Raw genomic sequence first — 13460 nt, forward strand, 5'->3', positions numbered from 1 at the left:
TCAGCATTGCCATTTGGCTTATCTACTGCACCCAGAGTATTTACAAAATGCCTGGCTTCAGTAATTGCTCATTGCAAGCTCCAGGGGATCCAAATTTACCCATACCTGGATGACTGCCTCATACAAGCAGACCACAAATTGATTTTGACAAAAAACTTGAACTATGTCATACAATTGCTACAGGCTCTGGGATACACAGTCAACTTCCAAAAGTCAAGACTTCAGCCATCCCAGCAAATGACCTTAGGAGCCAATCTAGACACAGCCTCTCAAATGGCTTACCTGACAGAAGACAAGCAAGAGAAGTTAACTCATTTCAAAGGTTTGGCAAAACTCACCCAGATGACTGCAAGGGGATTCCTACAGGCCCTGGGTTACATGGCATCCTGCATTCTCCTGGTTCCATTAGCAAGACTACACATGAGAAAGCTGCAGTGGTACCTAAAAAGCCTATGGTCTCAGCACAGCAACAACCTAGAGACAACCATACTGCTCATTCCATGCCTACAAAAGGAATTCCTATGGTGGGCCTCGGTAAGCCAGGCAAACACAGGTATGTCATTCAAAAAACCTCAGATAACACAGACTATGACCACAGATGCCTCAGACCTTGGATGGGGGGCGCACATGGAGGGCACATGTATACAAGGACAATGGTCTCCAAAGGAAACACATCTGCATATAAACCAAAAGGAAATGCTGGCAGTAATGCATGCCATCGAGGCCTTTCGACAACAACTTCAGCAAGGCCATCTACTGATACGGACAGACAACACCACTGTGATGTGGTACATAAACAAGCAAGGGGGCACCCATTCCTACCCCCTTTGCAGACTGACAATGAATCTTTGGGAAAAATCACTGAGCCTAAACATACAGTTGCAATCCCAGTTTGTTCCAGGCAAAGACAATGTGCTGGCGGACAGCCTAAGCAGGAATTTCATAGATCCACACGAGTGGAGGTTACATCCGAAAATCTTCACACAACTCACCTCAACATGGGGCAGGCCAGAAGAAGACCTATTTGCCTCTCACCTCAACCATCATCTACAAAAATTCTGTTCAAGGACATACCATCCACAAGCTTGGAAAATAGATGCTCTTTCATTCAACTGGAACTTTCTAAAAATCTATGCATTCCCACCTCTGCCACTGATGACCACAGTATTACTAAAGATCAAAGCAGAGAGGCCCAAGGGGATCCTAATAGCTCCAGACTGGCCAAGACAACACTGGTACCCACTACTATGGAGCATATGTCACAACAAAAAGTGGGCCCTTCCACAATGGCCCCTACTTTTGACTCAACACAACTTCAAAACAGTGCATCCAAACCTTCAGACACTGCAGCTAACAGCCTGGGAGATCCCATGAATAACCTCGAGCTATCTCTCTCCAAGGAAGTTCAGCGGATATTAACAGAAGCTCGAAGACCATCCACCAGAAAGGTTTACTTAGCAAAATGGAAGAGATTCAGCATTTGGAATACCAGCAAGGGACATGATGCATCATTATTGAATATCCCACTCATCCTGGAATATTTGGCAGATATGCTACAGAATGGACTCTCATATTCTTCCATAAAGATACATGCTTCAGCTATCTCAGCTAGATATAACACTGATCCGCCTGTGTTTTCACATCCTTTGTTAAGGCAATTCCTCAGGGGAATCAAGAACATTAAGCCACCAAGAAAGGCTCCAGTGCCAGCTTGGGACCTCAACTTTGTCCTAGAAAAACTGACTCTACCTCCCTTTGATCCAGCAGCTTCAGTGGACTTACAATTTTTATCATGGAAGACAGCTTTCCTGTTGGCAATAACCTCAGCAAGAAGGGTTTCGGAACTACAGGCCCTAATGGCAACACCACCGTTCATAATCTTTCACAGAGACAGGGTCTCCTTAAGAACCAACCCTACTTTTATGCCAAAGGTGGTATCTAGGGTTTCTTTAAATCAAGCTATTCACCTGCCTACTTTCTTCCCCAATCCTGAGAGCAAAGGGGAAAGACTGTTGCATACCTTGGACATTCACAGGCAACTTCGCTACTACCTGGACAGAACCAAGACCAGTAGGAAGTCTGATCAGCTTTTTGTAGCTTACGCCTCTGGAGTACAAGGAAAAGCAATTTCCAAACAGACTATTTCAAAATGGATTGGGCATTGCATCAGATTTTGTTGTTCCTTCCATGGGAAGAATGTTCCAGCCAATGTCAAACCGCACTCCACCAGAGCTACAGCCACCTCTACAGCATTCTTAAGAGGGGTGCCTACAAAAGACATTCTAGAAGCTGCTACATGGAGCTCCGTGCATACATTCTCCAAACACTACAATCTCCCTTTATATTCCAGATCCAGAGCAGGCTTTGCTTCGGCAGTCCTGCAGGGTTTGATTGCCACACCATCTCTTTCCTAGAGCATTCCTCCTCCCCCAGCTAAGCTATGGTATTCAAACCATATGTTTTGACTGCAGTTGCATTCTTGAAGGACATAGTACAGTTTTGTACCTACCGTAAATGTAGATGTCCGATAGATATGCAACTGCAGTCGGATTTTCCCTCCCTCCATACCCCTCTATGTCTTGGGTCCACTCCTATCCCTGTTTTTCTTAGATGGGGATATCTGTTATGGTGTATCTGTTAATTGCTTACTTATTTGTCTGGAATCCTGTTTTTGTCTTCCAATTTGATTACAGCCTTCCTTGGAGGGCACCTGGTATCTGGGGCAAGAAACACTGAAGAAAATGGCGTTGGCTGATGCTTATGTACTCCAGCCGCTCTGATGTCGGAGAGAAATGCAACATCAGCCGACGTCAGACCCAGACTTTGGAATCCGGCCGACCGAGGGCTGCCTGAGGCAGGACAACCCATATGTTATGACTGCAGTTACATATCTATCGGACATCTACATTTATGGTAGGTACAAAACTGTACTTTGTCTCGCCTGTGGAATGCAAATACCACACCGAGACTTCCATTCTTACTGCAGCACCTATTTAGACCGAGACCCCAACATCCCCCGCTGTCGCTTTTGTGCTTTGTTCAATGTCAGAACTATATGTCGAGCACTTATTGTAGCTAGATATTTTCACTCTCAGTCCTCGAATTCCGATATGGCTTCGGTAAGCCATCTGACTACCGATCTTCCGAAAAAACGTAAGGATAAAGACAGAGACAGACCGCACAGGTCCAAAACTGCCGATGACGCTTCCGTTAAGCTAGTCATCAGTTCTCCGGTCCTCAGTGAGGCACTTTTGCAGCCCCTGATGCCCGCTTCTGTGGATTCACAGGCTGCTACCAAGACCCTTTCGGAGTACAGTATGCTGCAAGACTCTTCTTCGGCTAAGGATCCTGCGGATGTCTCTACCTTAGATGGGTCCAGAGCCGCTGAGCAGGCACTGGCTTCTGAGGAAGTACTTCGCACTACCGATACTCGACACAGAATGAGAACTTCTTTTGCGTCTTCAGTTCTTTCTAAAACTACAGAGTTTCTAAGGCCCAGGGTATGAACCACACCCAAAATAAATGACGACCCAAGCTCAGGCACCTGTTTCCTTGCCTCAGTCTCAAATGCTTAAAATAGCAGAGGACCTCATCATGCTTATTAGGTGAGCCAGGCTACCCCTTCCAAAAGAAGAGACTTGTCCCTAGTAGTTTTATCTGAATAGGAGTCTGATGACTCTGATGCATCTGAATATGAAGATATGCAACCCCTCTCTGCTTATGAGGATTCTGATGCAGATGATTCCATTCCTTCTGCCTCTTCACCCGAGGATTTTACTTTTGGGGAAACTCTACCTACTTTAAGAGAGCATTTCCAATGGGAATGTCAGGACTACACAGCACAGACCTTTGGCCATTCCTCCTGTCCTGGATGTTTTGCTTGATGTTTTTATGGAATCCAGTCTGACTCCTGACACCCTTCTTCCTGCTCCCAGGAAACCTGACTGGTATTAGAGTCCCTGACTCTCTCAAATTTCTTTTTTCAAAAATCCTACTGCTGACCCTGAGGTAATTTCTCAAGGACCTAAAGGAATCAAAGCAGGTTCAGCTAAGAATCCCACCCCCTCAGATAGGGATTCCCGAGCATTAGACAGATGGGATAAAAAAGTATACACCTCTGCTACTCTTGCTATTAGAGCATTAAATTGTCAGCTCTACATGCTGAAATATCAGCAACATACCATGGAACTTCGCAAACAAAAAAGATCTTCTTTTCCTGCTTGTGCAGAAAAAAAGAACTACAAGAGTTAATGCTTTCTGCACGTCAAGTAACAGCACACCTTACAGGTTTTGACATCCTAGAAGCATCTTGCAGGGCAGCAGTCACTGGTTCTGTCCTTACAAGGCATGCTTGGCTTAAGGAGCAGACCTTGTCATATCTAAATTATTGGCTGCACTCTTGAACAAAGAACTTAATTGGCACCAAAGCAGAAGACGTCTTAAAAAAGATGGATGAAAAAGCTAAATGTATGCAGACAGACTTCTTACAGGTCCTGCCACTGAGATTCAGTAGGCATTGCCTCTCCATGCATTGGTTCTTTCCAGCCCCCTCCAGGCCAGCTCAGCCCAGACCAGGGGAAGCAGACCACCCAGACAACAGCCCCAGGGAATGCAGCGATCTAAGTAATGGAGTTCCTCCTCTTCAAAATCAGTGTGTGCAAAGCCACTCCCTTATGGTAAGAACTCACAATGACTTTACACTTCCACCCCCTACTTCTGCCCACCTGCTTGTGCCCCTAAGAGGAAAACTTTCCTTCCACGCAAGCAACTGGGCCACCATTACCAATGACCGATGGGTCCTCAACATAATGTCCGAGGGATATAAATTTTATTTCCACACTCCGCCAACCCCAAAAGGGTTCCCAGATCTTTCTCCAAACCAGTTGTCAGAGGTCAAAAAGCAAGTCCTTTCCCTGCTCTCCATGAGGGCAATACAGCATGTTCCTGCAGAACAGATAGGCCAAGGTTTCTACTCCAGACTCTTTCTGGTACCCAGAAAAGAGGGCACATGGCGCCCCATCCTCGATCTATCCATTCTAAACACCTTTCTGGTGATACCAAAATTCAAAATGCTCACTCTCCAGCAGCTTTTACCAATGCTTTCCAAGGATGCTTGGCTAGTCACCCTAGACCTAAAAGAGACCTACCTATACATCCCAGTCAGGGAATCATGCAGGAAATACCTACGTTTTAGGGCAGAATCTATGCCCTTTCAGTTCTCTGCGCTTCCCTTTGGCTTATCCACTGCTCCTAGAGTTTTCACAAAATGTTTGGCTCCTGCCATTTCTTTTTGCAGACAAAGAAATATTCAAATTTACCCATACTTAGACGAATGCCTGATTCATGCAGACAGTCTGGTGGTCCCCTGTCATAAACAAACTCTGCTGCTACAGCACCTGACTTTTGTAAAGGACCTACTGACCTCCCTGTGTTATACTATCAATGAAAAGAAATCAAAACTAGTCCCCACACAACTAATTGTATTTCTGGGAGCAAGCCTGAACACAGCATCCCAGATGGCATTCCTTACTCCAGAAAAGACAGGCTACTTCTCTCAACTAGCTGCCAGAGCCCAGTTAACCACAAGGAAAATCCTGCAAGCTCTAGGGTTCATGCCCTCCTGCATTCTTCTCATTCCATATGCCAGACTGCATATGAGGAAACTACAGTGGTACCTAAAAAGCCTTTGGTGTCAACACTCACAAGGCTTGGAAACTCTCATATCCAGTGATACCTTGTCTAAGAAAAGATTTTCTTTGGTGGGCAGCAGCATGCAACCACAACAAGGGAATTCCCTTCTCACAACAACCCCACGCCGCCCAGACCCTCACCACAGAAGCATCAGACTATGCCTGGGGTGCACACCTGGATGGCAGGTGCATTCAAGGCCATTGGAGCCCAAATCAAATACATCTGCACATCAACCAAAAAGAAATGCTAGCTGTGCAGCATGCCCTGACAGCTTTTAAGACCCCTACTCTCCCCGGGGCCTCTACTGATCAAAACAGACAACACCACAGTGATGTGGCATATCAACAAGCAGGGAGGGACTCACTCTTATCCTCTCTGCAGGCACGCCATGACCCCTTGGCACACGGCCTCAGCTATGCAGCTACACCTGCTAGCACAATTCCTGCCAGGCTCCCTAAACTCTCTGGCAGACAACTTGAGCAGAAACCTGCTAGACCCACACGAGTGGCAGCTTAGACCACAGAACCGTCACTCTTGTAACTCAGAAATGGGGCACCCCGAAAGTGGACCTCTTTGCCTCCCACTCCAATCATCAGCTCAGCAAATTCTGCACCAGGGAACCTCACAGCAAGGCTTAGAAAGTGGATGCTCTATATTTCCAGTGGGTGAACCTCTCTGTCTACGCATTTCCTCCTCTACTACTCATTGCAAGGGTACTGCTAAAAATAAGGGAGGAAAATCCAAGGGCAATCCTGATTGCCCCAAACTAGCCACGCCAGCACTGGTACCCACTGCTGTGCAGTCTGCCACCCCTGCCACCATGCCGCCTACCTCAGATCCCAACACTCCTGACCCAGAGGAATGGAGAATTCATGCATCCCCAATTGCAGACCCTCAACCTGGCAGTATGGGTTATTCCCTGACCTCTCCTCAGGCTGCCAGCCTAAGCAAATAAGTCTCAAGGTGTTATACATGAGACCAGATGCCCCAGCACTAGAAAATCCTATGCTGACAAGTGGAAAAAGTTTTGCACCTGGATCCAGGCTCAGGGAGCCGGAACGGCACAGCCCTCCCTACCTCTCATCCTGGATTTACCTAGCAGACCTACTACACAGGGGGTCTATCCTTCTCTTTTATTAAAATTCATGTCTCCACCATCCTTCATGCCTAAAGTGGTGTTCAGTGTGGCTCTCAAACAATCCATTCATTTGCCTACCTTTTTCCCTAACCCACAAAACTAGGGGGAAAAGATTCTGCACTCTCTAGATGTGCACAGACAGCTCAGATGCTATCTGGACAGGACTTAATCTTTTATAAAAACTGACCAATTGCTTGTCAGCTTTGCAGCAGGGCAAAGGGCAAGGCCATATCCAAACACTCTCCAAATGGATAGCACACTGCATCCATTTCTGCTACATACAGCATGGGAAACTGCCCCCAAAGGGGGTCAGGACACATTCCACGCGGGCAACCTCCACCTCTGCAGCTTTTCTTAAAGGGGTCCCCACCAGGGCTGCAACATGGACATCTGTTCATACCTTCATCAAGCATTACCACCTGCCTATGTTCTTCAAATTCACAGCAGGCTTTGCCACCGCAGCCTTGCAGGGCATCCTAGCCAGCCCTCAGTTGTCTTGACTGCCTCCACCCTTTTCTTCAGCTTTGGGAATCAACCCAAATGTGATGACTGCAATAGTGAAACACGAAGATCATAGTACAGTTGTGTACACTTACCATAAATGTAGATGTTCGAGTGTATTCAGTGTTGCAGTCCTAGTTTCCCTCCCTCCATCCCCCTTGTTTCTCTCTCTCTCTCTCTTCCTCTCTCCTTACAGGGAATTTTTGGTATTTACTTTCTACTGGTGGTGGTCTTGCACCATAACCTAGCTCCCTATTGGGGGCTCCTGACAGAGCAAGAAAAACAGATGTAATGGCGTCGGCTGCATGATTTTATACCACTGACGACCTGACGTCAGTCCTGGAGCAACAGACGCAGAAATACTAAGCCTCTGGTATTCGGGCCGACTGAAGTGGCTACCCCTGACAGGATTTCCCAAATGTGATGACTGCAACAGTGAATACACTCGAACATCTACATTTATGGTAAGTGTACACAACTGTACTTAATGTGCTGTGCATGCAGGATGGGAGTTGTCTAGCCTGGGACAAGTAGACCTTTAAGGGAGTAGAAACAAGACATTTTAGAACATACCGCATGTAATTAGCAACTTAAAAGGGGAAGGAACTGTCTGTTTCAGTGGAGCATCATCAGAACAGTACACTGAAAAGATTCAAGTAAGTGTGATGTGCTGCTGCTGTGGGTGGGGCACTTCTGGAAAGATTAATAGCAGAACTGAGGAAGAGATAACTAAATATTTGAACCCTTCTTAGGGAAGAAGCAAGTGTTAGATGTCAGAGATGTGGGGTTAGGGTGCCTGTGGGCAAATGTAGTTTAAGATGGAGAATTTGTATGGATTCATTTTCTAAATACTTTTTGTAAATAGCTGTATATTTCTGTTTTTAGTTAAAAAAATATATGTAATTTATTGCTTTTCAGCCCAGGCTCCTACAGCCGTCCAGCAAAGGTGGATTCGACCAACAAAACTGCTCCTCCTCCTCCTGTCATCATGCTTGAGCCTGTGAAAATTAAACAAGAGCCTGGTATAGAAAACGAACCACTTAGCTATCCAGTTGTTGTAGTGAAGCAGGAATCTGCACGGCTCAGAAACCAAAACATGGTAAAAAGATAGTGCATCACTGAAATGTTACAGATGTTTAATATTGTTGCATAGCTTTTGTTGTTGTGGCTCTCCACTATAGTAAATTATTGCCATTTGGCTTTCATGAAGCTGACAGTTGTCCTTTGTTGTCCAGTCAGCATTGTCAAGATAATGGATTTTTCTTGCCTGCAGAAAAAGATCCCCCTTTAGGGGTAGGAGTAATAGGATGTTTTTTCTGATGTGGAGGCTATAGATAGCCTTTATTGTATATATATTTTTGATTTCTCAAGTTGTTCATGTATGTAGGATTCCAGAATTATGGATGTTCATCGTGTTTCACTGTTGCAGTCATTACTCTAGGGTTATCCTGTTGGCAGGCTACCCGCAGTTGGCCTGAATTCCAAAGTCTTGGTCCGGCGTCGTTGCTGTCGCCTCTTCCGTGACATCAGTGCGCCAGGGGTATAAAAGATGCAGCCGACGCCATTTTCTCCAGTCTTTCTTGCCGCGCGGTGCCCGAAGCAAAAGCAGTTCGCAAGTGCCAGTCGGCCGACTCCTGAGATTTTCTGCATAGAATTTCAGATCCGAAGTCCTCATTAAAGCTAAGTACCCCGTTGGGGAAACTTTTTTCTTGCTCCAGACCGATGTCAGAAAAAGTTAACAATTGTATTTCTTGTGGGAAGCAAATACCTCATAAGGACTTTCATTCTTACTGTATTCCTTGCCTAGGCCCTGATCACGACGTTGCTAGCTGTCGGTTTTGTGCTAGATTTAACCAACACACTATTAAGTGTCGGTACGATTTTGCCTTTCATTACTTTGCCCGAAGGTTTAATTATATAATGCCGTCGGAACAGCCGACGACCGGTGTTTATAAAAAGCGCAAGGAAAAGGAAAGGCATCCGAGGTCCAAAACCGACGACGAGGCCCCCGCTAGGCCGGTCGCCGGTTCTCAGTGAGGCGCTTTCGCAGCCCCTGCTGCCCGCTACAGACTCCCATGTGGAGCCGACTAGGCCTCTGGATACTTAAGGTATTAGATTCTCGGAAACTATTCCCTCAGATTGGTCCGGAGCCACTGAGCAGGCATTGGCTTCTGAGAGTGTTTTCAGACCTACACAGTTATATGTCAAGCCAACCTCAGCTTCAAAGACTAAAGCAGCTCTATAGACAAAGAAACAAGTACAGCATTCTCCTGGACAGACTTCCATGCCTAAGAAACAGATGCTTAAAATGGTCAAAGACCCAATTACTTTGATCAGGAGTTCCCATCCCCCTCCTGATAAAAGGCCTAGGCAAGAGACAGAATATGACTCTTCTGATCAGGTTTCATTTTCCTCGGATTCCTCTTCTGAACAGGGATACTCTTTTCCTCTCTATGAGGATTCTGATGCTGAAGAATCTATTCCTTCAGCCTCTCCTCCTGAGGATTATTATTTTGGGGAAACCCTGCTTACCATGAGGGAGCATTTTCACTGGGAGAGCCAAGATTTCTCAGAATCTAAGAAAAGGCTCAGAGACTTTCTTTTACTACCTCAGCACAGACCTCTTGCTATTCCACCTGTTCTAGACATTGTAGGTGATGTATTTGCAGAGACCGGCCTGTCTCCTAACTCTGTACCCCCTGCACCTGCTAAGCCAGACAGATACTACAGGGTTCCAGACTATCATAAATTTCTATATAAAAAACCCTGCTGCTGACCCAGAAACTATATCTCAGGGTCCCAAAGGGGTCAAGGCTTCCACTGCAAAATATCCTGTCCCTCTGATAGGGATTCTAGGGCCCTGGACAGATGGGGGAAAAAGTTTACACTTCTGCTACCTTGGCTGTAAGGGCTTTAAATTATCAGTTTCATATGCTTAAATATCAGCAAAACTTAATGTCACTGCTTAAACAGAAAATGTTGTCAAATTCTGAATGTTCTGATAACAAGGAAATGCAGGATTTATTGCATGCAGCTGAACAAGTGGGAAAGCATACTTTGCAATGTGGTTTTGATTCACTGGAGGCCTCTTGCAGGGCCGCTGTTACGGGTTCTGTCATTAGAAGACATGCTTGGTTAAAGGAAAAGAATCTGCCTGATCATGTTAAAGCAAAATTATTGGATGCTCCATTAAAGCATGATACTTTGTTTGGTGTTAAGGCAGAAGAGGTGTTGAAAAAAATGTAGGATAAAGCTAAATCCATGCAGACAGTTAAGGATTTCCTACAGGTACAGCCACCCAGATTTAGCAGGAACTGGCCTACAAAGAATTGGTCCTTTCCAGTGTCAGACAGGCCACAAAGAGGCAGATGAGGCAGATCCCAACCCCAAGGCTCATACAGGCCTAAACAATGGGGTGCTTCTACCTCCAAAAGCAGAGAAGACAAATCACAACCATACAGGAAACAGTCCCAATGACTTTCCTCTGCCAGAACCAAGCACTTATCTTTTGGCAGCCCACTTAGGGGGGAAACTATCACTTTTTTCACCAAATTGGCAAATGATTACCCAGGACAAATGGGTCTTGAACATAGTGTCTCAGGGCTACAGGTTCCACTTTCACACCCTGCCAAGGGCAAAAGGTATGACAGACCTGCCACACAGTCAATGGGCAGAGGCACAAAAGCAAGTTTCATCCCTCATGGACATGAGGGCTATTCAACAAGTACCACAACAAGAGCAGGGACAAGGATTTTACTCGAGACTTTTCTTGGTGCCCAGAAAAGACAAAGCCTGGAGACCAATACTGGACCTGTCTATTCTAAATACATTTCTGGACTTTCCAAAATTCAAAATGTTGACTCTGCAGCAGCTACTTCTCATGCTGGGCAAGAAGGCTTGGCTCGTAACTTTGGACCCAAGAGAGGCATACCTGCATGTCCCAATCAGACAATTTTGCAGAAGATACCTCAGATTCATAGCTGGCTCAATGCACTACCAATTCTCTGCACTGCCCTTTGGCTTATCTACTGCACCCAGGGTCTTCACAAAATGCCTGGCACCAGTAATTGCATTTTGCAGACAAAGAGGAATTGAAATATATCCTTACTTGGATGACTGCCTTATTCAAGCAGAGAACAAAGACATTCTACTAAAGCATCTGACGTTTGTAAAAATATTACTAATTTGCCTAGGGTATGCAGTAAATGAAAAGAAATCAAAACTAGTACCCTCTCAAGAGATAATATTCCTGGGTGCAAGCTTAAATACAACTGCCCAGATGGCTTATCTCACGCCAGACAAACAAAAGCAACTGACTTCTTACTTCAGAATGTTGGCAACAAAGACCCAGTTATCTGCAAGAAAAATTCTGCAGGCTTTGGGCTTCATGGCATCCTGCATTCTACTAATTCCATATGCCAGACTGCATGTGAGGAAACTAGACACTAACAACGGATGCATCAGATTATGCCTGGGGGGGGGCCACATGGCAGGAAAATGTATTCAGGGCACATGGCCCGCAAGCCCGATGCATCTTCATATCAATCAAAAAGAGATGCTAGCTGTTCAGAATGCCCTGACAGCTTTCAAGGATCTACTTCATCCAGGACAACTACTGATAAAGACAGACAATACTGCAGTCATGTGGTACATAAACAAGCAGGGAGGCACACATTCCTACCCCCTCTGCAGACAAGCCATGACTTTGTGGGACACAGCATTGACTTATCAAGTTCACTTGCAAGCACAATTCCTGCCAGGAAAAATAAATACTCTGGCAGACGAACTAAGCAGAAACCTCATGGATCCCCACGAGTGGAAACTGGATCCACAAGTCTTCAGCATGATAGCAAGGAAATGAGGATGCCCAGACATAGATCTATTTGCCTCCCCTCTCAACTGCCAACTACAGCGATTCTGCACAAGGATTTATCACAAGCTAGCATGGGAAGTGGATGCCCTATCCTTCAACTGGAAAAACCTAACAGTATATGCCTTTCCTCCACTGCCTCTCCTCCCCAAAGTACTCCTAAAGGTCAGACAAGAGAAGCCAAAAATTATACTGATTGACCCAGACTGGCCACGCCAGCACTGGTACCCAATCCTAAAGAACTTGTCTCAAGGTCCAGCCTGGACATTGCCTCAAACTTCTCGCTTACTGATCCAACAAAACAATCAGATCCTGCACAGCCAACTCAGGACCTTAAATCTGGCAGCATGGTGGATAATGTAGTCATTCAGAACACTCCTCTTTCCAAAGCTGTAATGGATGTTGTCTTGGAGGCCAGGAGGCCCAATACCAGAAAATCTTATGCAGAAAAATGGAAGAGATTCTGTGCTGGGAACCAGGAACAAGGAATTGACACGTTTGTACCAAATATTCCTCAGATTTTACAATACTTAACTGAGATGTTGGACAAAGGCCTATCCTTTTCATCAATTAAGATTCATGCCTCTGCCATTTCAGCCCATTACAATATGGAACCACCTATCTTTTCTCATCCCTTAATAAGGCAGTACCTCAGAGGGGCCAAAAACATAAGACCTCCAAGGAGAGCACCAATACCTGCATGGGACCTCAATTATGTCTTGGAAAAACTCACACTGCCTCCTTTTGAGCCAGCCTCAACAGCTGATATAAAATTCTTATCCTGGAAGACAGCTCTGCTCCTAGCAATAACCTCTGCAAGACGAGTCTCGGAGTTACAGGCACTCATGGCTGTGGAACCTTTTATCATTTTCCATCCAGACAGGATTTCTCTGAGGACGAACCCTACATTTATGCCTAAGGGGGTGTCCAGTGTGGCCCTTAACCAAACCATTCACTTGCCTACCTTTTATCCAAACCCACAGAACAAGGGTGAGAGACTTCTGCATTCTTTGGACATAGACAGCTATGCTTCTACTTGGACAGAACTAAAGCTTTCAGAAAGACTGAGCAACTTTTAGTGGCATATGCTGCAGGATCACAAGGAAAGGCTATCTCAAAACAGACCATTTCAAAATGGATAAGCCATTGCATTCGTTTCTGCTATTCACAGCATGGCAAATCAGTGCTGAAGGGCATTAAGCCACATTCTACCAGAGCAGCAGCCACTTCAGCAGCCTTCCTCAGAGGAGTACCAACCAA

At 45.6% G+C, this 13460-nt stretch overlaps 1 protein-coding gene across 3 annotated transcripts in view; it reads left to right on the top strand.

The window, feature by feature from the left end:
- TRIM24 (tripartite motif containing 24) overlaps positions 1 to 13460 on the top strand; it is a 1966170-nt gene that overhangs the window by 1545262 nt on the left and 407448 nt on the right. For all 3 annotated transcript variants that reach the window (XM_044087935.1, XM_044087936.1, XM_044087937.1), the window contains exon 14: positions 8249 to 8429. In XM_044087935.1, the coding sequence (XP_043943870.1) occupies positions 8249 to 8429 (181 nt within the window). The remainder of the gene's footprint in view (positions 1 to 8248; positions 8430 to 13460) is intronic.

The sequence above is a fragment of the Protopterus annectens genome, chromosome 11.part0, assembly GCF_019279795.1.
Source record: "Protopterus annectens isolate FY-2018-M chromosome 11.part0, PAN1.0, whole genome shotgun sequence".
Lineage (NCBI taxonomy): Eukaryota > Metazoa > Chordata > Ceratodontiformes > Protopteridae > Protopterus > Protopterus annectens.